At 47.7% G+C, this 25,963-nt stretch overlaps 1 protein-coding gene across 1 annotated transcript in view; it reads left to right on the forward strand.

The window, feature by feature from the left end:
• Positions 1-25,963, forward strand: part of LOC136578455 (vomeronasal type-2 receptor 26-like) — a gene marked incomplete at its 5' end in the record, with an annotated part of 53,200 nt that overhangs the window by 18,102 nt on the left and 9,135 nt on the right. The window contains 2 exons of the mRNA XM_066578541.1: positions 2,049-2,861; positions 25,553-25,768. Of these exons, the coding sequence (XP_066434638.1) occupies positions 2,049-2,861; positions 25,553-25,768 (1,029 nt within the window). The remainder of the gene's footprint in view (positions 1-2,048; positions 2,862-25,552; positions 25,769-25,963) is intronic.

Raw genomic sequence — 25,963 nt, forward strand, 5'->3', positions numbered from 1 at the left:
AAAGAGGAAGAAATAACTGGGTTTTCAAATTAATCTCTGAGGGAGAGGTGGGATAATAAACTATCTATGTTAGACCCCCATTTCTCAATGTCTGCTCTATATCAACCTTCACCTTGTAGTTAGTATAACCACAAAAACTAAGTCCCTTTGAGGAGTACTCGCACCCTAAAATCATTTCTAGGCTAGCTTAGAACAACCAGGTTACGCAGCTAAGGCTGTTCCTGGACCTAGAGGGCTAGGACCAGGTTAGCTCAGCTAAATAGTAGATGGAAGCATAACACCTGGCTGTATGAAGCTTAAGTTCTTGTGTAGTGGCACAGCATATGCTTTCCTGCCCCCTCCATGAATATCATATTTGCTATGTCTAATGTTGATGTACTGTGCAAAAACTGTCAAGTCATCGTGCTATGTGTATTGCACAGCTGCAGCACGTGATGGGTTAACTGTTTGCATGAGACTGGGATATGACTGTCCCTTAAAAGTAGCAATTTATGTCCTGTCACATGGTGTGTCTGAGATTATAAATGTGTGTGATTGAGAGCGGGAAAGTTAGTTCCATTCAGGGTTCATCTTCCTAGTCTAGGAGAGGAAAGCACAGAGCAACATGGGGGTACCTTTAACCCTAATGTGGTGAAGATGGAAGAGGAGGAGAGGTTTCCCATTGTGAAAGGACCATGAATGCTAGAGGAGTGATCCCCAAAGAGAGAGAAAGCATGAGCTGAACATGAGACTAATTGTCCAAGGCCCAGTGCAGAGGTACTCTAGTTATTTCTGAACTTCCTACATGAGCCTCCTAAAGTCTGGGATCCCCACGTAGAGCTACTCTTCTTCAATTGTTCACACCTGAGCGTCCTGAAGTCTGGGACCACTGGGTGGAGGTACACATCTTCAATTGTTAACACACAGGTGTTCTGAAGTCTGGGATCGCTGTGTGGAGGTACTTCTACTCAAGTCTGTCTTAATGCTTGCACTTGGAATATTTTTTTTTGCCTTGTACTGATGGAAGTTCATTTCAAGTAAAGTTTCGCCAAGCCCTGACTGTTCCCATGGACCTGAGGTACATTATATCTGTCTGTGGCTCATTTATTCTCTGCCAAAGGTCATTCCAGTGTGTAACAGAAAAGTAGTGTCACCCATGACAACACCTCAATCACTGTTCGCTATGTTTATTGGGCATCCCTTTCCAAGGAGTGTCCGGAAGAAGCCCAGCAGTGCCCTGGCTGTGGCTACATGCAGTCCTCTGGAAGGGAGCGTGGTAAGTGCCGCCGTGACAAGCCAGCATCTTGTCGTCTCAACTCCTTAACGTATGCCCTGTGTCCAGGATCTAGATAAATATGATTTAAAAATAATAAAAGATGAGACGTGACCTGTAGCCCTGATGGTGGACTATAGGCAGGGGCATAACTATAGGGGATGCAGTTGCACCTAGGCCAAGGAGCATTAGGGGGCCATAAGGCAATATAGAAAGCCCAATACTATAAATAAAGCATTATAGTTATGGGGCCCTGTTACAGTTTCTCGTGCGGACGGTGCGCTGAATACATGAAACACATGCTTCTTTAGGCACTCAGTGCATACTCCCATCCTCTGTGTGCCTCGACAGAAATGTATGCCTGTTCCCAACAGGCCCACATTTCTGGCATAACTTAGGCCAGTGTCTGGGATAAATTATTCATAAGTTTCTTGGTACACCCTCCAAACAAGCTGCACCCACTTTTCAAAGAAGGTTGCAGGGCTGACGCAGAAGGCTTAAAAGTCACGACATTTTTGTGCAAACGGCCCTTGCAGAAAATGTTCCCCATTGTGTCTGGCTATAATTGTAACTTAGATGCAACCCGACCACATTTTATAATCAGTGCAGAAATGTATGGACTTCATTTACTGTTTCTTCCATCTGCAGTTAGAGTCCAAGAGCGGAGGTTCTGCCCTATGTGTGGGCTAGGCTGCTATTTCATACCAGCAATCATTTCTATTTCTTTTGGTTTTCCATTAGATTCTAGGCTGTTTATTTGGCATTAATACTTGTTTTATATCATTACTCTTTATAGATCAGTTATGGGGCAACAAGTTCTGTTTTAAATGATCGACATCGCTACCCAACTTTCTATAGGACCAGTCAAAGTGCCCAGATCAGTTGTTTGGTGTTATCCAAGATAATGAAGTTCTTTAGATGGACATGGGTTGGGATTGTATCTTCAGACGATGACAGCGGTAATGAGGAGATTCGGATTTTGACACAATATCTGACCATGAATGAAATCTGTGTGGCCTACACCATAAAAGTAAAGCGTGTGAGCTTAAATGCTATACATGAGATAGAAAGAAAAAACATGGAGATCATCAGCAAGTCATCAGCCCAGGTTATCATACTCTGTGGGACGTATTCTGTATACCTTGCAGATTGGTTACACGCATTACGAATTGTGTTGCGGGATAAGACTCTGGTCTTCGGTCCTCCATTTGCTTTAATGGCAGCTCTTATAGAACATCACAAAGAAGCATTAAATGGGAGTTTGGCTATTGAACCTTCTCGGCTGCCTCTTCCAGATATGAGCAGCTTCTATGAAAGTTTCCAGACTGTAAATCATACAGAAGACATGTTACTGGTTCATATTTGGCTGGTAAATGTCCACTGTCTATCAAGACATCCCCGAATGAATGAATTACATCAGTTTGCATACAATAAATCTCTTCATAACTGTACTGGGACAGAAAGGGTCACAGACTTTTATAACTTCCAAGACCCTGGTCTCTCCGACCGAGTCTATAAAGCTGTGTACATATTGGCTCAGGCTCTACATGATCTACGCCTCACCAGGAACTGTCAATCTGCAGAGATAAATTATAAGTACAGTCACCTGGTAAGTGCAAAATGCGAGTGCCCATAAACATCTTATGGTATAACTGATATGTATGCCCAACTGTACTGTGAATAGTTGATCGTTGGCACATACGCCGGCGTTGTGTATCTACTGCCATTATATTGCACTGCTAATGATGTTCTCCCTCTCCTAACATTCACTTTATTCACAAGCTGTTGGCAGAGATATATGTACGATGTACATACTCCATGATGGTAGTAATTGTACACAGTAAAGGCTCTCATACACATTAGTGTTTAGTCATCCAATCCACCTATTACAGCTGGGCCAGACAAATCTCTAATTTCTATGTGGGCTCCTCAACTTCCTCTGACAGATGAGTTTGGAGAAAAAAAGTATCAGGGACCTTGATGTCTGAGCCTCGTGTGGTGCAGAGTGTAAGCTCTCACCTACAATTAGAAGGTTGCAAGTTCAATCCTTGTGTGGTTCAGGTGGCTGGCTCAAGGTTGACTCAGCCTTCCATCCTTCTGGGGTCTGTAAAATAAATAAATAATTACCTGAAAGTGCTGCAGAATACGTTGGTGCTATACAAATAGCAAGATTTTTTTATTTTAATGCTTGATCCTTTTGTTCTCTTGAAGAAAGTTTGTATGGCTGTGACCTATCCCCCCTAAAGATGTAAACACCCAGCCAAGCCCAACAGAGCTGAGGGACACAATGATCATTCAGCCAACAGCTGTTGAAGGTGTGTGGGCACCTTTAATTTAACCCCTTGGTAACCAAGCCTACTTGTACCTTAATAACCAGGCAAATTTTTGGAAACCTAACATGTGTAACTGTAACATAGAATAACTCCGTAAAGGTTTTGCATCTCCAAGTGATTCTGACATTACTTTTTCGCCACATATTGTGCTTCACTTTGGTCGTAAAAATAGACTGATATAACTTGTGTACATTTGTTAAAAGCAACACAATTGGGAAAATTGGGGAAAAATTGTCTTTTTTTTTTAATTGCAATATCTCAAATATGTGCAAACATACTGTCCAGATTTTTGATAAGATATATACTCCATGTGTTTACTTTATTCTGGAAGCGCATTTACAAAACTTTAGTTTATTTTTTTTTTAGCATTTAAAGGTGAATATCCACTAGCGTTTTTCCACTCGCGAATTCGCTGCGTTGTTTTTTTTTCCAGATGTCAATGGGACTTTGTAATGTTAAAATCTCAATGCAGTTGACGTTTTTGCTGCGTTACCATTTTAACATTAGAAAGTCCCATTGATATTTGAAAAAAAACAAAAACGCAGTGAATTAACAGCGGGAAAAAAATGCTAGTGGGTAGTCACCCTTAGAGACATACAGATTTAACATTCATTATTAAAATTTTGAGGAATATTTTGTTTTCCTGCACGAAGCCAAGTTTGCAAACGCTCAGAGGTGTCAGAATGATAGATACCGACACAAATGACCCTATTTTGAAAAATACACCCCTTAACGACCGCCAATATGCCTTTTGACGGCCTCCCAAGCTGGCTCTCTCCTAAACCCCCTGCCCCTCCCCTGAACCCCCTGCCCCTCCCCTGCACCCCAAAGCAAAAAGTTTTAGTGCACCTGGAAATATAGAAAGCTGCCAAATCCATATTTTGTAAATAGAAACTACCAGGGACCCTTGTGATTGGTCCATGGAGACATGGATGGCTGTGATAGTCATATCACAGCCATAGATGGCATGTGTTTTGAGAATTATGCACAAGATTAGTGCTGTATGATGCTCTGCCCTCTCAGAGCGTTTTCTGGGAGGAGAGAGAGAACACGTTCTTCTTGCGCTGTGACGTGCCGTGCTAAGCTAACCCACGAGAAAAGGTTAGCAGAGGCAGGCGAGGGCCCCCGCCTCTACCTTGCCCAGCTTCTCGGAGGGGGTGCCCAGGCTTGGGGCAGTCACCTCATTCTCACACCACTGCATGGGAGAGGGGATCACAGAGAGTCAGACGGTGGAGACGGGCAGGCCCCCGCCTCTACTTTGCCCAGCTTCTCGAAGGGGGTGTCTAGGCTTGGGGCGGCCGCCTCATCCTTGCACCGCAGTGTGGGAGAGGGGCTCGCAGGGGCTCACATGGCAGAGGTGGGCGAGGGCCACCGCCTCTACCTTGCCCGGCTTCTCAGAGCTTGTGTCTGGGCTTGCGGCGGTCACCTCATCGTCGCACCACTGCGTGCGAGAGGGGCTCACATGGGGGTCACACGGCGGAGACGGGCAGGCGCCCACATCCACCTTGCCCTGCTTCTCAGTGGGGATGCCCAGGCTTGGAGCGGTCGCCTCATCTTCGCACCGATTGCGTGGGAGAGGGGCTCACAAGGGGTCACATGGCAGATATGGGCAGGCGCCCACCTCAGCCTTGCCCGACTTCTCGGAGGGGGAGCCCAGGCTTGAAATGGCCACACATTGGCCCCACGGCCAGACAAGCAGAGTGGGGACTTGGCAGGGAAGAGGGGGACTCAGTCGCTCTGCCCCAAGGGAGGCAGCGGTGGGGGAAGGCTGTGGTGCATTGACTGAGTGCGTCCCCACTCCTCAGCACTTTGAGAAAATGTGTCAAAGACCACAGCTCTTTCCCATTGGCCCCGACAAGGTGCTCGTTGTGACGTTTTGCGAGTCCTTACTTTACCGACGTCGGCTCTATCAGGGGAAACTGGCCTGCTCCTTCCGCTTTCTGGGAAACGCTGCTCGGCCCGGAGCGCCCAGGATTTTCCTCATTCCACGTTACCATCATTAGCGTTACCATCCCACTGCTTTGCCTTCTGAGAAGTTTGCTGCTAAGCATAAAGGCCAACGCTTTGTGGTTGGAACAGGAGACGGGGATGACAGTATGTCGCTTAATAGCCAGACCACCCTCATGTCTATATTTCAGTGCGGTTTGGAGGAGGAGGGGGAGGAGGAGAAGGAGGAGGGGTAAGAGCCTGCTGGCCACACTGCAGAGGGTACCCATGCTGCTTGCCTCTCATCTGTTCAGCACGTATGGGCTAGTGAGGAGAGCGATGTGTTGCGTACTGGTACCCTGGCACACATGGCTGACTTCATGTTAGGCTGCCTTTCCCGTGACCCTCGCGTTAGACGCATTCTGGCCAAACATGGATTACTGGGTGTACACCCTTCTAGACCCACGTTATAAGGAGAACCTTTCCATTTTCATTCCCGAAGAGGAAAGGGGTACGAGAGTGATGCAATACCACAGGGCCCTGGTGGAAAAAGTGATGCTAAAGTTTCCATCTGACAGCGCTAGTGGCAGAAGACGCAGTTCCGAGGGCCAAGTGGCAGGGGAAGCGCGGGGATCAGGCAGCATGTCCAGCACAGGCAGGGGAACACTCTCCAAGGCCTTTGCCAGTTTTATGTCTCCCCAGCAAGACTGTGTCACCACTCCCCAGTCAAGGCTGAGTCGGAGGGAGCAATGTAAAAAGATGATGAGGGAGTACATAGCCGATCATACCACCATCCTCCATGATCCCTCTGCTCTATACAACTATTGGGTGTCAAAGCTGGACATGTGGCACAAACTTGCACTGTACACCTTGGAGGTGCTGGCCTGCCCTGCCGCTAGCGTCTTGTCAGAGAGGGTGTTTAGTGCAGCTGGGGTATCAACTGCCAGCGCCGACATGCTTACACTCATAAAGATGAACAAAGGCTGGATTTCTCCAGACTTCTCTTCTCCACCGGTGGAAAGCAGTGGAACCTAAAGATTCTTTTAGCTGCAACAGGAGAAATATGCATCCTCTCTCTAACCCCCAAAAAAGGAAGAAGTAACTTGGTCTATCCCTTTCGGAACTTCCTCCTCCTCCTAAAACAGCATGTCATTGTGCTGAAACGCCAATTTTACGGGGGTTAAAACAAATGTTGTCGGAGGGCTGTCTCCAGGCTCTGTTGCAAATAAAGCGACAGCTACATTAAAAAAAAAATGTTTATGGCTTTTACCTGCTTTCAGGGTTAAGCAATTTTTCAGGGGTACACTTGTACTCTTGGTACACCGATTTTTCAGGCCCTCGCCTATACTCTTACCCAACAAATTTTTCTTACCCTCGCCTATACTCTTGGCAAACAAATTTTTTCAGGTGTTCGCTGATACTCATGGTACACCAATGTTTGAGGGGTTCGCCTATGCTCATGGTACACCAATGTTTGAGGGGTTCGCCTGTACACTTGCAAAAGAAAAGTTTCAGGGGTCCGCCTATACACTTGCTACTAAGAGGTTTGGGGGGTCCGCCTATACACTTGCTACTAAGAGGTTTTGGGGGTCTGCCTATGCACTTGCTACTAAAAGGTTTGACGGGTTCGCCTATACTCTTGCAAGAGAAAATTTTCGGGGGTCCACCCATACACTTGCTGCTAAAAGGTTTGGGTGGTCCACCTATACACTTGCTACTAAAAGGTTTGAGGGGTTCTCCTATACTCTTGCAACAGAAAAGTTTCAGGGGTCCGCCTATTCACTTGCTACTAAGAAGTTTGGGGGGTCCACCTATACACTTGCTACAGAAAGGTTTGATGGTTTCGCCTATACACTTGCTACTAAAAGGTTAGAAGGGTCCGCCTATGCACTTGCTACAAAAAGGTTTGAGGGGTCCGGCTATACTCTTGCAACAGAAAAGTTTCAGGGGTCGGCCTATACACTTGCTACTAAGAGGTTTGGGGGGTCTGCCTGTACACTTGCTACAGAAAGGTTTAAGGGGTTCACCTGTACTCTTGCAACAGAAAATTTTCAGGACTTCACCTATACTTTTGCTACAGATATGTTTCTGGGGTTTACCTATACATTTGCAACAGAAAAGTTTCAGGGGTCCGTCTATACATTTGCTACTAAGAGGTTTGAGGGGTTCGCCTAAACACTTGCTACTAAAAGGTTTGGTGGGTTCTCCTATACACTTGCTACTAAAAGGTTGGAGGGGTCTGCCTATACACTTGCTACTAAGAGGTTTGGGGGGGTCCGCCTATACACTTGCTACTAAAAGGTTTAAGGAGTTCGGCTATACTCTTGCAACAGAAAGGTTTCAGGGGTCCATCCATACATTTGCTACTAAAAGGTTTGGGGGGTCCACCTATACACTTGCTACTAAAAGGTTGGAGGGGTCTGCCTATACACTTGCTACTAAGAGGTTTGAGGGAGTCGCCTATACACTTGCTACTAAAAGGTTGAAGGGGTTCGCCTATACAATTTCTGCTTAAAGGTTTGAGGGGTTCGGCTATACTCTTGCAACAGAAAAGTTTTTCAGGGGTCTGCATATACACTTGCTACTAAGAGGTTTTGGGGGTCCGCCTGTGCACTTGTTACTAAAAGGTCTGAGCGGTTCGCCTATACCAGTGATGGCAAACTTTTTAGAGATCGAGTGCCCAAACTGCAACCTAAAGCCTACTTATTTATTGCAAAGTGGCAACACATCAGGGGGCGGGGCTTATGACGACATATGATTTTTACCTCCATCGTTCTTAAAAGAACAGGGCCGTTTGGAAATAGACCAGGTGCAGATTTTGACTTCTTTTGGATGCGGAAATGCTGTGGAATTTGCCATGGTAATTTCCGCTGAGGACATTCTGCAGCATTTTCACCTCGTGTAAACATATCCCAGCAGTGATAGTGACCCCCCAGAGCGGCCCCAGTGGTAATAGTGACCCACCCCAGTGCAGCCCCAGTAGTAATGGTGACACCCCACAGCGGCCCCCAGTAGTAATAGTGACACCCCACAGCGGCCCCCAGTAGTAATAGTGACACCCCACAGCAGCCCCCAGTAGTAATGGTGACACCCCACAGCGGCCCCCAGTAGTAATGTGAAACCCCACAGTGCCCCCAGTAGTAATGGTGACACCCCACAGCGGCCCCCAATAGTAATGGTGACATCCCATAGCAGCCCCAGTAGTAATAGTGAGACCGAGACCTATATACTTACCCCCTCCTACTCTGCTCGGCGCTGCTGCTGGCGCCCATTCCGGGTGCACACTGTGATGACAGTGTGCTTCAGGACGCCTCAACCCCCTGCTCCCGTGGAACCTAAGAGAGACAGCAGGGGAGGGGTATCCCGGCTGCACATTGACGACACTGTGTGCGCCGGGATCAGCGCTGCTGAGTGAACGCTGGCAAGGGAGCTGCGGCCCCTGCCAGTAATCACTAACGTGGTGAGCGGCCGAAGGTGGCACGTGCCATCAGGGAGGGCTCTGCGTGCCGCCTCTGGCACACGTGCCATAGGTTCATCATCACTGGCCTATACTCTTGCAACAGAAAATTTTCAGGGGTCCATCTATACTCTTACAACAGAAAAGTTTCAGGGGTCTGGCTATACACTTGCTACTAAGAGGTTTAGGAGGTCCACCTATACACTTGCTATAGAATGGTTTGGGGGGTTCGCCTGTACACTTGCTGCTAAGAAGTTTGGGGGTCCGTGTATACACTTGCTACTAAAAGGTTTGAGGGATTCTCTTATACTCTTGCAACAGAAAAGTTTCAGGGGTCCGCTTATACACTTGCTACTAAGAGGTTTGCGGGGTCCACCTATACACTTGCTACTAAAAGGTTTGAGGGGTTCGCCTATACACTTGCTACTAAAAGTTTGGTGGGGTCCGCCTATACACTTGCTACAGAAATGTTTCAGGGGTCCGGCTATACACTTGCTAATAAAAGGTTTGAGGGATTCGCCTATACTCTTGCAACAGAAAAGTTTCAGGGGTCCGGCTATACACTTGCTAATAAAAGGTTTGAGGGGTTCGTCTATACTCTTGCAAAAAAAAATAAAAATCAGGGGTTCGCCTATACACTTGCTACTAAGAGCTTTGAGGGGTTCACCTGTACACTTGCAACAGAAAATTTTCAGGGTTCACCTATACTCTTGTTACAGAAATGTTTCTGGGATTTGCCTATACATTTGCAACAGAAATGTTTCAGGGGTCTGCCTATGCATTTGCTACGAAGCGGTTTGGGGGGGTCTGCCTATACACTTACTACTAAGAGGTTTGGGGGGTCTGCCTATACACTTGCTACTAAAAGGTTTGATGGGTTTGGCTATACACTTGCAACAGAAAAGTTTCAGGGGTCCGCCTATACACTTGCTACTAAAAGGTTTGAGGGGTTCGGCTATACTCTTGCAACAGAAAGGTTTCAGGGGTCCGCCTATACCCTTGCTACTAAGAGTTTTGGGGGGTCCGCCTATACACTTGCTACTAAAAGGTTTAAGGAGTTCGGCTATACTCTTGCAACAGAAAGGTTTCAGGGGTCCATCCATACATTTGCTACTAAAAGGTTTGGGGGGTCCACCTATACACTTGCTACTAAAAGGTTGGAGGGGTCTGCCTATACACTTGCTACTAAGAGGTTTGGGGGGGTCCGCCTATACACTTGCTACTAAAAGGTTTAAGGAGTTCGGCTATACTCTTGCAACAGAAAGGTTTCAGGGGTCCATCCATACATTTGCTACTAAAAGGTTTGGGGGGTCCACCTATACACTTGCTACTAAAAGGTTGGAGGGGTCTGTCTATACACTTGCTACTAAAAGGTTTGAGGAAGTCGCCTATACACTTGCTACTAAAAGGTTGAAGGGGTTCGCCTATACAATTTCTGCTTAAAGGTTTGAGGGGTTCGGCTATACTCTTGCAACAGAAAAGTTTTTCAGGGGTCTGCATATACACTTGCTACTAAGAGGTTTTGGGGGTCCGCCTGTGCACTTGTTACTAAAAGGTCTGAGCGGTTCGCCTATACCAGTGATGGCAAACTTTTTAGAGATCGAGTGCCCAAACTGCAACCTAAAGCCTACTTATTTATTGCAAAGTGGCAACACATCAGGGGGCGGGGCTTATGACGACATATGATTTTTACCTCCATCGTTCTTAAAAGAACAGGGCCGTTTGGAAATAGACCAGGTGCAGATTTTGACTTCTTTTGGATGCGGAAATGCTGTGGAATTTGCCATGGTAATTTCCGCTGAGGACATTCTGCAGCATTTTCACCTCGTGTAAACATATCCCAGCAGTGATAGTGACCCCCCAGAGCGGCCCCAGTGGTAATAGTGACCCACCCCAGTGCAGCCCCAGTAGTAATGGTGACACCCCACAGCGGCCCCCAGTAGTAATAGTGACACCCCACAGCGGCCCCCAGTAGTAATAGTGACACCCCACAGCAGCCCCCAGTAGTAATGGTGACACCCCACAGCGGCCCCCAGTAGTAATGTGAAACCCCACAGTGCCCCCAGTAGTAATGGTGACACCCCACAGCGGCCCCCAATAGTAATGGTGACATCCCATAGCAGCCCCAGTAGTAATAGTGAGACCGAGACCTATATACTTACCCCCTCCTACTCTGCTCGGCGCTGCTGCTGGCGCCCATTCCGGGTGCACACTGTGATGACAGTGTGCTTCAGGACGCCTCAACCCCCTGCTCCCGTGGAACCTAAGAGAGACAGCAGGGGAGGGGTATCCCGGCTGCACATTGACGACACTGTGTGCGCCGGGATCAGCGCTGCTGAGTGAACGCTGGCAAGGGAGCTGCGGCCCCTGCCAGTAATCACTAACGTGGTGAGCGGCCGAAGGTGGCACGTGCCATCAGGGAGGGCTCTGCGTGCCGCCTCTGGCACACGTGCCATAGGTTCATCATCACTGGCCTATACTCTTGCAACAGAAAATTTTCAGGGGTCCATCTATACTCTTACAACAGAAAAGTTTCAGGGGTCTGGCTATACACTTGCTACTAAGAGGTTTAGGAGGTCCACCTATACACTTGCTATAGAATGGTTTGGGGGGTTCGCCTGTACACTTGCTGCTAAGAAGTTTGGGGGTCCGTGTATACACTTGCTACTAAAAGGTTTGAGGGATTCTCTTATACTCTTGCAACAGAAAAGTTTCAGGGGTCCGCTTATACACTTGCTACTAAGAGGTTTGCGGGGTCCACCTATACACTTGCTACTAAAAGGTTTGAGGGGTTCGCCTATACACTTGCTACTAAAAGTTTGGTGGGGTCCGCCTATACACTTGCTACAGAAATGTTTCAGGGGTCCGGCTATACACTTCCTAATAAAAGGTTTGAGGGATTCGCCTATACTCTTGCAACAGAAAAGTTTCAGGGGTCCGCCTATACACTTGCTACTAAGAGGTTTGAGGGGGTCTGCCTATACAATTGCTACAGAAAGGTTTGAGGGGTTTGCCCCAACTGTGGGTGCACAAAGGTTTCCCATAGCTGTGTTCAGCTGTCTGGCATGAATACACAGAATGACTAGGGCAAAGGTGTGGGCCGAGATTCAGGGTGGGGTGAAACTCTGCCATGTGTGGTCACTCTGATTTCTTCATGTGTAATACTGTTTTTGAGCTTCATGGGCTCGCCTATGCTGTGGGTGCACAAAGACTTCCCATTGCGGAGTTTTACCTATTTGGCAAAAATACACTGACTGACTAGGGTAGGGTGCAGAGTGCAGATGGCTTTCCCATTGCGGTGTTTAACTATCTAACACCTACACAGAATGAATTGTGTGAGGACACATGGATTTCCCATAGCTATGTAACTCACGGCACCTTGCGTCACACAAGGTGGATGCTGGAACTGAGCCTGACCCAGGGCCCGCTCACGTGCTTCCCACACAAAGTATTGTGGCTCCTACCTCGGTCATGGTTTCTCGGGCTTATTATGCCACCTCCCCCTGCTGCTTGGGGTCTGGGGATCTGCGTTGGTCGGCATGTATTATCTCTCGTGCTACAAATTACCACAGTTATCCGAGATACTGGATTGGAGCATCCACAGGAAGCGTTAGTGATTTCATGAGACTTTCACAGGGTCACTGTATACCTGTGGTGGCTACTTTTGCGACACCTCCTGCTGCAAACCAATCTTTGGTGTTAGTATGTGCTGCTGCATTGTGGAGATGTGTAGAAGTACTGGCACCTGAGTCCCCTTTATGCCCACGTTAGCGGTTCCGGACAATTTTGTGACGGAGGTGGCACGGGATTGGAATGATGATCGTACGCAATTTATCATCAATTCTCAACAGCATTGTGGGCTATCGCCCGCACTTTCGAAGAGGGTCGCTGCCTAGCCATGCCAACCCTCTGTAGTGTTAGTCTCCGGTTCCTCCTCATCCAGTACGCACTTATAAATAGACATGAGGGTGGTGTGGCTATGCAGCCAGCGTGTGGCATGAGGGCAGCTGAACGCTGCGCAGGGAAAATTTGTGTGTGCTGTGGACGCAGGGTTGTGCGGGGGGTTGGGCAGCATGTAACCCAGGAGAAGAGGCAGCGGTGTCACCCGCAGACAGTGATTGTCCTTGGTTGCAGGTAGTGTGGTGCTTAGCTGAGGTGTGCATTGTTAATGAGGGTTTGTCCGATGTAAATTCTTAGGGGGGTGACCGCCAGACTCTTGCCCCTATTGTGGCTTAGTGTGGGACCTGGGAGACTCAGATGCAGCCATGCATGCTGCCCCTGCCCTTCCCTATCCGTTTCTGTGGTGTTTCCATGACTTTCTGAGGTTTTCTGGTGTTTCACAAATCATCCCCTATGCGGAGCATCGGTCCCATACAAAAATGCTCGAGGCCCCGTTTGACTTCAATAGGGTTCGTTACTCGAAACGAGCTCTCGAGCATTACGGAAAGTTCGACTCGAGTACTGAGCACCCGAGCATTTTAGTGCTCGCTCATCTCTAGTCTTAACTGATTCAAGCTGGCTCTCCGGTATACCACTGGAACATCGGGTTACTGATATATGCGTTCTTGGATGTTGGGTGGCGGTGGGTCCCCTTGGGCAGGGTGTGTCTCATCTGGCACCTGGTAAGTCAATCTACCACCTCCTTTCTTTTTTTTCTCTTATTGGATTTCTAAACTATGGAGCGCTATTTCAAGTTTTGTTTTGCCTCAAAGTTTGGATTTTATGGCTGCGGTCAAGATCTAAAGAATTGAATGACACAAAAGTCCTAAGGTGAGGCAGACTGGTCAAAGTGCGGTGCAAGAAAAAGCATGTAGGCTTATTTATATTAGATATAGGGTGATTATGAGGGCATCTCAGTGGTCCTGGGATAATTTGCTTTGTTCTTAAAGGGGTTGTCACGCGGCGAAATGCAATTTTTTTTTTTCAACCTACCCCCGCATTCTGCACCGTTAAAATCAATACCGTTTGAAATTAAAAAAAAAAAAAATCACTTACCTCCTTCCCAGTTCGCGCAGAATCTTCTTTTCTTCTTTTAAAGATGGCCGCCGGTACTTTCCCAATGATGCACCGCGGTTTTCTCCCATGGTGCACCGCGGGTCTTCTCCCATGGTGCACCATGGATTGTCTTCTCCTTCCTTGCGTTCCACTGCCAATACAGCCACCTAATTGGCTGATCGGCACCACGTGATGGAGGCTGAGCTACGATGACGACGCGCAGACCAGCTCTATGGCGCGAGCGTGCCGGAGCGGCCCCATTCACCAGGCAGAAGACCGCACAGCGCAAGCGCGTCTAAAGAAGCCAGAAGACACAGAAATTAAACGGAGCCATGGAGACGGGGACGCCAGCACCGGAGGGGGTAAGTGTATAACTTCTGTATGGCCAATATTTAATGCACGATGTATATTACAAAGTGCATTAATATGGCCATACAGAAGTACTTAACCCCACTTGCTTTCGCAGGACAACCCCTTTAACAGGAGACAAACAGCAGATGGACTTTAGTGTGTAACACTGAACCACCATGTACCCAAACCTCATGTGGAATTTCAGCAGTTCTTGCTGCCTTGCCACTTTTCAGCTGTTTGCTAGCCTTGATGTCTCCTCCAAGGTGGGGATCTCATTAAGTTCTGTTTCCTCTGACTGTTTTGGGATGCAATGTATTGCTGAGTCCTGTACCATGTGTTGGTGCTGACCACTGATTTAGGATAGATGTCTTGTCTTCTAGAAGTGTTAGACCATCTACACCGTGCAAGGGACTTTGAATTCTGTGTAAAAAAACCTATATATCATCTTCAGAGCCTCATAAAACACCATGCATTCATCAATCTCTGTGAGGAGCTGATTTTTCTCTGCAAGATTGGTCCACAATTCTTTTTGGATAACTCACAGTCTATACTGAAGGTTACTACAAGTAATGGGAAGTGTTTGTGCACCCACAGCATATCCAAGCCCCTGGATCCCAAGAAAAGTATTACACATGAAGAAATCAGAGTGCCCAAACATGGCAGAGTTTCACCCCCGCCAAGGGCCTCGGCCCACATTTCTATCCTAGTCAGTCAGTGTATTTGTGTCAGACAGGAAAAACACCGCAATGGGAAGTCTTTGTGCACTCACAGCATAGGCAAGCCCAAGGAACTCAAGCATGGTATTACACTTGAGGAAATCAGCGTGCCCAAACATGGCAGAGTTTCACCCTGTTAAAAACCTCTGCCTACATTTCTACCCTAGTCAGTCAGTGTGTTTGTGCCAGACAGGTAATACAACGCAATGGGAAGTCTTTGTGCACCCACAGCATAGGTGAGCCCAAGGAAATTAAAGATGATATTACGCCTAAAGAAATCACAGCACCCAAATATGGCAGAGTTTCCCCCTGCTAAGGGCCTCGGCCCACATTTCTACCCTAGTCAGTCAGTGTATTTGTGCCAGACAGGTAAAACACAGCAATGGGAAGTCTTTGTGCACTCACAGCATAGGCAAGCTCAAGGAACTCAAGCATGGTATTACACTTGAGGAAATCAGCGTGCCCAAACATGGCAGAGTTTCACCCTGTTAAGAGCCTCTGCCTACATTTCTACCCTAGTCAGTCAGTGTGTTTGTGCCAGACAGGTAATACAACGCAATGGGAAGTCTTTGTGCACCCACAGCATAGGTGAGCCCAAGGAAATTAAAGATGATATTACGCCTAAAGAAATCACAGCACCCAAATATGGCAGAGTTTCACCCTGCTAAGAGCCTTGGCCTCGGCCCACATTTCTGCCATAGTCAGTCAGTGTGTTTCGGCCAGACAGGTAATACAACTCAATGGGAAGTCTATGTGCACCCACAGCATAGACGAGCCCCTGGAAACCAAGGAAAGTATTACACATAAAGAAATCAGAGCACCCAAACAAGGAAGTTTCACCCTGCCAAGGACCTCCACCACGGCTCACACCCTCAGTAATCGTGGTCATAAAGCGGACTCGGATGCTAGTGTAGCTGTGACCGTCTCATTAATGCAGTAACGTTCCTTTTGTTTGGCCCAAACCAGTTCCTCAGATAACTGTGGTAACACAAGGGAAAATGCATGTTGCCCAGTGCTGATCCCCTGACCCCAAGTAAGAGGAGGAGGTGGCCTTTCAAGGCCAAGACACCATGACCAAGCTAGGACCCGCAATAGTCTGTGTGGAAAGTACGTGAGTAGACCCTGGGGCAGGCTTGGTCCTAGCTTCCACCTTGTGTGACCCAAGGTGCCACGAGTTACATAGCAATAGGAAATCCATGTGTCCACACACTATTCATTCTGTGTAGGTGTCAGATAGCTCAACACCGCAAGGGGAAGTCTTTGAGTTACTTGGGCTCGCCTATGCTTTCAGTCCACAATGATAGTATTATATAGGATGAAATCAGAGTGCCCAAACATGGCACAGTTTCACCCCGCCAAGGACCTTGGACTCAGCCCACATTTCTGCCCTAGTCAGTCAGTGTATTTGTACCAAATAGGTAAAACACTGCAATGGGTAGTCTTTGGGCATCCACAGTATAGGCAGACCCCTGTAACATTTCTGTAGTAAAAGTGTAGGCGGACACCAGTAACATTACAGTAGCAGAAGTATAGTCAGACCCCTGTAACATTCCTGTAGCAGAAGTATAGGCAGACCCCAGTAAAATTCCTGTAGCAGAAGTATAGGCAGACCCCTGTAACATTCATCTAGCAGAAATATAGGCAGACCCCTGTAAGATTTCTGTAGTAAAAGTATAGGCAGACCCCAGTAACATTCCTGTAGCAGAAGTATAGGCAGACCCCTGTAAGATTTCTGTAGTAAAAGTATAGGCAGACCCCAGTAACATTCCTGTAGCAGAAGTATAGGCAGACCCCAGTAACATTCCTGTAGCAGAAGTATAGGCAGACCCCAGTAACATTCCTGTAGCAGAAGTATAGGCAGACCCCAGTAACATTCCTGTAGCAGAAGTATAGGCAGACCCCTGTAACATTCCTCTAGCAAAAGTATAGGCAGACCCCTGTAACATTTCTGTAATAAAAGTATAGGCAGACCCCAGTAACATACCTGTAGCAAAATTATAGGCAAACCCCTGTAACATTTCTGTAGCAAGAGTATGGGTGGACCCCAGTAACATTCCTGTAGCAGAAGTGTAGGTGGATCCGAGTAACATTCCTGTAGCAGAAGTGTAGGTCGACCCGAGTAACATTTCTGTAGTAAAAGTATAGGCGGACCCCAGTAACATTCCTGTAGCAGAAGTATAGGTAGACCCCTGTAACATTCCTGTGGCAGAAGTATAGGAGGACCCCTGAAACATTGGTGTACCAAAACTATAGGCAGACCCCAGTAACATTTTGGTAGCAAAAGTATAGGCAGACCCCTGTAACATTTCTGTAGCAAGATTATAGTTGGACCCCAGTAACATTTCTGTAGTAAGAGTATAGGCAGACCCCATTAACATTTCTGTAGCAAGAGTATAAGCGAAACATTGGTGTACCAAGAGTGTAGGCGAACACCTGAAAAAATGTTGTTACCAAGAGTGTAGGCGAAGGCCGTAAAAATTAGTTAGATAACAGTATAGGCAAGGGCCAGAAAAATTGGTGTACTAAGAGTACAAGTGCACCCCTGAAAAATCGCTCAACCGCGAGGGCAGGTGAAACCCATAACTCGCTGTTGCGTAATTTGTAACAGAGCCTGGAGGTAGCCCTGTGAAAAAAATAGGTTTCTGTTAAAGTATCAATACTTTTGAAACTTTTAAAAATTGTAAAAAAATTTATAAACAGAGCCTTTTGGGCCTCAGAAAAATTGGCAGTTCAGCGTGATGACATGCTGTTTTAGGAGGAGGAGTAGGAGGAGTAATAATATCCGAGAGTGATTGACAAAGCTTATACCCCCTTTTTTCTGGTGATAGAGAATGGTTTTTTCTCCTGTTGCAGTGAAAAGAATCATTAGGTTCCGCTGCTTTCCGCCAGTGAGAAGAGAAGTCTGGGGAAATCCAGCCTTTGTTCATCGTTTTGAGTGTAAGCATGTCGGCACTGGCAGTTGACAGGCGGGTACGCTTATCCGTGATGATTCCCCCAGCTGCAATAAACACGCTCTTTGACAAGACACTAGCGGCAGGGCAGGCAAGCACCTCCAGGGCGTACAGCGCAATTTCATGCCACATGTCCAGCTTTGACACCCAATAGTTGTATGGAGCTGAGGCATCACGGAGGACGGTGGTACGATTGTCTACGTAGTCCCTCACCATCTTTTTACAGTGCTCCCTCCAACTCAGCCTTGACTAGGGAGTTGTGACACAGTCTTGCTGGGGAGCCATAAAGCTGGCAAAGGCCTTGGAGAGTGTTCTCCAGCCTGCGCTCGACATGATGCCTGATCTCCGCGCCCCCGCTGCTACTTGGCACTCGGAACTGCATCTTCTGCAACTAGTACTGTTAGATGGGAAGTTTAGCATCACTTTTTCCACCAGGGCCCTGTGGTATTGCATCATTCACGTAGCCCTTTTCTCTTCGGGAATGAAAGTGGAAAGGTTCTCCTTAAACTGTGGGTTGAGAAGGGTGTACACCCAGTAATCCGTGTTGGCCAGAATGGTGAGGGTCATGGGAAAGGCAGCCTCACATGAAGTCAGCCATGTGTTGCAGAGTATCAGTACGCAACACATCGTTGTCCTCACTAGGAAGATGACTTTCGGGATCCTCCTCCTCCTGTTCTACTCTACGGCCCATACACGCTGAACAGATGAGAGGCAAGCAGTATGGGTACCCTCTGCAGTGTGCCCAGCTGTCTCTTCCTCCTCCTCCTCCTGCTCCTCCCTCTCCTCCAGAACATGCTGAGATATAGACTTGAGGGTGGTCTGGCTATGAAGTGACATACTGTCACCCCCTGTGTCCTGTTCCAACTGCAAAGCGTCGACGTTTATGTTTTGGAGCAAACTTCTCAGCAGGCAAAGCAGCGGGATGGTAACACTAATGATTACCGCACTGCCGGTCACATCTGGGTAGACTCCTCAAAGTTTCCAAGGACCAGGCAGATGTCTGCCATCCATGCCCACTCCTCAGTAAAGAATTGCAGAGGATGACTACCACTCCACCGCCCATGTTACGGCTGGTTTTCCCCTATTGCTCTACGCTGCTTGTACATTTTGGCCAACATGTGCAGCATAGAATTCCAGCAAGTGGGCACGTCACACAGCAGTCGGGGCTCTGACAGATGAAACCGATGTTGCAGGGTCCTCAGGGTTGCAGCGTCCCTGGTAGACTTGCGGAAATGTGCGCAGACACGGCACACCTTGCTGAGCAGTTCAGACAAGTGGGGGTAGTTTTTCAGAAACCGCTGAACCACCAGATTGAAGACGTGGGCCAGGCATGGCACGTGTGTGAGGCTGCCGACCTGCAGAGCCGCCACCAGGTTACGGCCGTTGTCTCACACGACCATGCCCGGTTGGAGGCTCAGCAGCGAAGGCCAAAGGTTGGCCTGCTCTGTCTGAATCTGCAACTGCTTGGGGGCCGTGTGCCTCTTGTCACCTAAGTTGATTAGTTTCAGCATGGCTTGATGGCGCTTGCCCACCGCTGTGCTGCCGCGCGCTACCGACTGTTGGCGACGTGCTCACACTTCTTAATTGAGAGGTATAGGTGGCAGAGGAGGAAAAGGGGGAGGGTTTGGAGGAAGTGGCATAAAACGCAGCAGACACCAGCACCGAGGTAGGACCCGCTATTCTGGGTGTGGGTAGGAGGTGAGCAGTCCCAGGCTCTGATTCAGTCCCAGCCTCCACCAAATCCACCCAATGTGCCGTCAGGGAGATATAGTGGCCCTGCCCGCCAGTCTTTGTCCACGTGTCCATGGTTAAGTGGACCTTCCCAGTAACCGTGTTGGTGAGGGCACAATTTATGTTGTGGGAGACGTGCTGGTGTAGGGCTGGGACGGCACACCAGGAAAAATAGTGGCGACTGGGGACCGAGTAGCGGGGGACCACTGCCGCCATCATGTTTTTGAAAGCCTCCGTTTCCACAAGCCTGTACGACAGCATCTCCAGGCTAATTAATTTGGCTATGTGCACGTTTAAAGCTTGTGCGTGAGGGTGGGTGGCGCCGTGTTTGCTCTTTCGCTGCAATGCTTCTGTTAGCGACAGCTAAACGCTGCACTGAGAGACATTGCTGGATGGAGTGGAGGACAGTGGAGATAAGGGTATGGGTGCAGGCCCGGAGGCGCTCGTGCCTGTGTCCTGGGAGGGGGATTGGATCAGTGTGGCAAGCTGGGGCACAGGGGAAGAGGCAGTGATGTGACCCGTAGATGGTTAATGGCCTTCGTCCAAGTCCCAGGGGTGCTGGGGGGTGGTGAGGCTGGTACTGGTGGCTTCCTGGCTGATCTTCGTGCGACACAGGTTGACCACCCCTGTTCGTCAGTCGTCCGCACTCTCACTAAAAAACATCCACACCTTTGAACACCTAGCCCTCTGCATGGAGGCTTGGCGCGAGGGGGTGCTTTGGGAAACAGTTGGGGGATTCTTCATTCTGGCCGTGCCTCTACCCCTGGCCACTCCACTGCATCTTCCAACCTGTCCTGCTGCTGCACTTGCCTCCCCCTCTGAAGCCCTGTCCTTGGTATGCTTAACAAACCAGGTGGGGTCAGTCACCTCATCGTCCAGCTGCTCTTCCTCTGAATCCTATGTGTGCTCCTCCCTTGGACTTACTGCCCTTACTACTACCTCACTGATAGACAACTGTGTTATCATCCACAAAAAGCTCTTGAGACAGTTGCCGGAGATCCCCAGCCTCATCACCCGGACTCCGGGAACTTTTCAAAGGTTGGGCATCGGTCACGACAAAATCCTCAGGTGTGAGAGGAAACATTTTTTCCCACTCATGGCAGGGACCCAAGAACAGTTCCTGGGAGTCTGCCTGCTCATCAGAATATGTCATTTTCATGGAGTGAGGAGGCTGGAAGGAAGGAGGAGCAGCAGCCAGAGGATTCAGAGTTGCAGTCCCTAGGCCAGGAGTAGTAGACTGCGTAGAAGACTGGGTGGTCGATACATTGCTGGAAGCATTTCCTGCATTCCACGACAGGACCTGCTCACACTGCTCTGTTTGCAATAAAGGTCTGCCACGCGGACCCGCAAATTGTGATATGAAGCTGGACAGCCCAGAATCTTGCCTCTCTCCTAATCCCGCAGCAGCCGGCAGTGAATCACCACGACCATAAACTCGGCCTGTACCCACACCTTCACTTGGACGTCCACATCCGCATCCACGTCCACATCTTCGACCCTTACCCCTATTCCTCATCATGGCGGATTAAGAATATAGCAGGGGCCAAATAAATTACCCCACTGTACAGCACTAACAACTGTGGCTTAATTCACCGCACACAGAGACTTGTAGATAGCGGAGGCTCTATGCTATGACTAGGAAAAAGTAACCCGCTGTCTTGCGCTGATACCTAGGGGTAATTTACTGCTCGCAGGGACTTGTAGATTATAGAGGCTGTGTGGAGTGGGAGAAGACTCTAAAGCCAGTGGCTAGTGCTGGTAACTGCGGCTATTTCAACCCCACCAAGGAAAAGGTATTGTGGAACACTCTGCACAGCGGCAGAGCTGAAATATTTTGTAGTGGCCCAGGAAATATTACAGTACTGTTTAGCGGTGAGACCTCTGTCTAATGCACTGCAGACACAGAGTGGTATAAATGAAGTCACTTGCAGTAGGCTAGGAGATGTTAGAGTGCTGTTTCACGGTGAGAGCTGGTTGTATGGCACTGCAGCCTGAGAACGCTATTACTGAAAGGCTGGGAACTGGCCTAGATGCGTAATACACTCCCTACTACTCCCAGCAAGCCACAAGTATAATGCACACGGTCAGATGTAGCCCTAAGAAGGAGCTTTGGGGTATTTGGCACGGAGGATCAGGACTGTATAGTGTATAACTTTCCCTATAAAAGTGGCTGTGCCCCAACACTCTGTGTTGCTCTGTGTGCTCCCAGCCAGCCACAACAGTAATGCACACTATGAAGCATGAGTAGCCCAAAGAAGGACTGTTGGGGTTCTTGAAGACTGGATCCTAGTTTAACACTTTCCCTATGTCAGCAGCAGCACTTTCTCTAACCTCTGCCAGCATGCGTCTGAGGCGAGTCGCGGGCGGGACCGCTTTAAGTACTCGCGATCACTTGATCTCACCAGCCACTCACTACTGTGGGGTGGGATAGGGCGGGCAAGTCACAGCAGGAAGTGGTAATGGCTACCTCACATGTCTATTGGCTAGAAAATGGTGCTAAACATGCGGGGAAGGAAATGCAATTGGCTCAAGTACCGCGTGGTGCTCGTCTCGAGTAACGAGCATCTCGAGCACCCTAATGCTCGAACGAGCATCAAGCTCAGACCAGTGGGCTCGCTCATCTCTAATTATAAACTCTAATAATAAACTTGTCATCTCCATGGAATCTTTATATATGATATAGAGACACAAATTAGGAAGAGCGCCTTGCACTTGGGTAAAATAATAGATAGTGAATCCACTCCACTTACCCGGTGTTGGGCGGAACAGCAAAAAAAATTTTTTTGTGTCCCGCCTACACCTGGAATCCAAGTAAGCCTTCAATAGGTATCTTTAGTCAGGATCCTCCGTATCATCCAAAAAATATATGTGTGTCTGATATCCTACACAATATAAACTTTTTTGGAGAGCAGCAGCTCTAAAGAAAACCCCAATTCTCTGGCAGAAAAAATTGGGATAGTACAGTATAGAAAAAAAGGAAAAAAACTTTATCCAGCTGTGCTCTGTCGCAGGACCTCAAGAGCATATAGGGAATAAGCTTCCACAATAGTAAGCCAAGTTAAATCCCATAAAAATAGAACAGAATAATAACAGGTTTATAGTACCTCTACTATCGTGTAAGCAACGCGTTTCTGCGTCATCTGACGCCTTTGTCAAGCATATAAACCTTATACCCAATCTTATATATATATATATATATATATATATATATATACACAAAACATACCCTAATCAAAGATCCATATGGGGGACATCTGATTCCATCCCTTAACCACGCCAAACGCCATCAAAGCGTGTATGGGTGAAGGGCGGAAGCTAAAGTGGTTCCGCTTTCATCAACGGATGCTGAAGCGCACCTGCGTTCCACATAGATAGCCTTCCATGCAATGTAAAAAAGATCCACGTAATGCGTCATCACGCTGTAGGGGAGGACGCATCGTGGATGAGGTTATCACGCTCCTGAAAGGAGCGCGCGGGGCTTGTCAATGCTCTGTGTAAATAACAACGTGCCGCGTCATCACGCTCTGCTCCGAGGTCCGCAGTGACTTAATTCCCCTATATATATTTTATTAGAATAATCTATTGATCACCCTTTGCATGGGAACCAGGAGTTGCCATTTGGGAGATAGGGTTTGTAAGTATGGTATTAAGTTAATGTATCACCAGCTGTTGAAAGAGATAATTGACATATAATGTGGGCAATTCCCAAACATCTGTAACGTATGGGAATAGATCCAGGGTGTTTTACAGACTGACATGCATCGTGTGCTCCATCTATGATCAATTAACTAAACTGTCAGTCTATAGCGTGCATTGACACGCTCCGTGCGTTCCATCTGAAGCGTGACTAATTAAGTCACTGCGGACCTCGGAGCAGAGCGTGATGACGCGGCACGTTGTTATTTACACAGAGCATTGACAAGCCCCGCGCGCTCCTTTCAGGAGCGTGATAACCTCATCCACGATGCGTCTCCCCTACAGTGTGATGACGCATTACGTGGATCTTTTTTACATTGCATGGAAGGCTATCTATGTGGAACGCAGGTGCGCTTCAGCATCCATTGGATGATGAAAGCGGAACCACTTTAGCTTCCGCCCTTCACCCATACACGCTTTGATGGCGTTTAGCGTGGTTAAGGGATGGAATCAGATGTCCCCCATATGGATCTTTGATTAGGGTATGTTTTGTATATATATATATGAGATTGGGTATAAGGATTATATGCTTAATAAAGGCGTCAGATGACGCAGAAACGCGTTGCTTACCCGGTAGTAGAGGTACTATAAACCTGTTACTATTCTGTTTTATTTTTATGGGAGTAAACTTGGCTCATTATTACCGGCCGTTGTGGAAGCTTATTCCCTATATGCTCTTGAGGTCCTGCGACAGAGCACAGCTGGATAAAGGTTTTTCCCTTTTTTTCTATACTATATATGATATAGACAGTTCACAGGTTCTTCACTGCTTGTCATGTCACACTATGTCTTAGGGTCCTCTCACACATGAATGTAACATCGACTCTTTGCGCTTCTTCAGAAGAAACAATATCCCCTCAGACCCACATCCAAGGCCTCACACACAAGGAACCAATATCCTGCTCTGCACTGACAAGGCACAAACACTCCAAAACAGCCTGTCTGCAGAAAGGCATCTTTCCTATCTGGAGAAGTGTCTTCTTTGGCTTGTACCCTTATTAGAGATGAGCGAACGTACTCGTCCGAGCTTGATGCTCGGGCGAATATTAGGGTGTTCGGGATGTTCGTTATTCGTAACGAACACCACACGATGTTCGGATGTTCGGGTTACTTTAACTTTCTTCCCTGAGAAATCTTTTCTATATGCGCTCAATGGGGCCGGCGGCAGCAGCGCCAACCCCATTGAGAACATATAGAAGACAAATCCTTCTTCTCTGCCACAGCTGTAACAGCTGTGACAGAGAAGAACGATGTTTGCCCATTGAATTCAATGGAACCGGCAATACAGCCGACTCCACTGAATGCAATGGGCTGCCGGCGATCGCGGGATGAATTGTCGGAAAGGGGTTAAATATATAAGCCCTTTCCTGCAATTCATCCAGAAATGTGTAAAAATAAAAAATATATATATACTCACCTGGTGCCGACAGACGGAGTTCAGCGCGGCAGGCTGCAGTTCTCCTGAATTCATGAATGGGTGAGTGAGGGCTGCCTCTGATTGGTCAGGCTGTGACCATTCAGAGGCATCTTATTCAGCAGGCGGGGATTTTAAATCCCCGGCTGCTGAATACTACTCACAGCTGTTCAGAGCAGTTCAGGAGAACTGCAGCCTGCCGCGCTGAACTCCGTCTGTCGGCACCAGGTGAGTATATATATATTTTTTATTTTTACACATTTCTGGATGAATTGCAGGAAAGGGCTTATATATTTAACCCCTTTCCGACAATTCATCCCGCGATCGCCGGCAGCCCATTGCATTCAGTGGAGTCGGCTGTATTGACGGCTCCATTGAATTCAATGGGCTAACATCGTTCTTCTCTGCCACAGCTGTTACAGCTGTGGCAGAGGAGAACTTGCTGTGTCGTTCCCATCATTTTCTTGAATTGCCAAGATTTTCACACATGAAAACCTTAGCGAGCATCGGCGAAATACAAAAATGTTCCGGTCGCCCATTGACTTCAATGGGGTTCGTTATTCGAAACGAACACCCGAACATCGCGGGAAGTTCGTTTCGAATAACGTGAACCCGAACATTTTGGTGTTCGCTCATCTTTAATCCTTATATTCAACACAAATAGACATTACACATATGTGAAGGGATTCCTGGAAATAACCAGATACATTTCCCTCCTTCATTCTTCCAGCTTCACCGATACCTGGGAAGTCAGAAAGATAATACTGGAAATCTGCTATTCTACGACAATGGAGATTTCATCTCCCAATATTCCATCGTGAATTGGCTGAGTTCACAGAATGGATCGGTGTTCGTAAAATATATTGGTTCTACAACAACAAAACAAAATGATGCTGCATTTAATATCAAAGCGGATCAGATCTTGTGGAAGAACAGGGTCAGCGAGGTGAGACTATGGTAATCTGGGCAAGAATTGTAGGATCGCTAGTGAAAAGAGAGAGGAGGGAAGTTGGACTGGAAGACTGAGCTAATAAATCCTGAAAAATCCTCTGGTCCTGGACTTGTGGTCACAGTTATAGGTCACTTACTAGAATGATATAATCAGCCATCTTCCGGGTCAACCACAAAACATTTCTCTTGA

This window comes from Eleutherodactylus coqui, chromosome 1 (assembly GCF_035609145.1).
Source record: "Eleutherodactylus coqui strain aEleCoq1 chromosome 1, aEleCoq1.hap1, whole genome shotgun sequence".
In the NCBI taxonomy this organism is placed as follows: domain Eukaryota; kingdom Metazoa; phylum Chordata; class Amphibia; order Anura; family Eleutherodactylidae; genus Eleutherodactylus; species Eleutherodactylus coqui.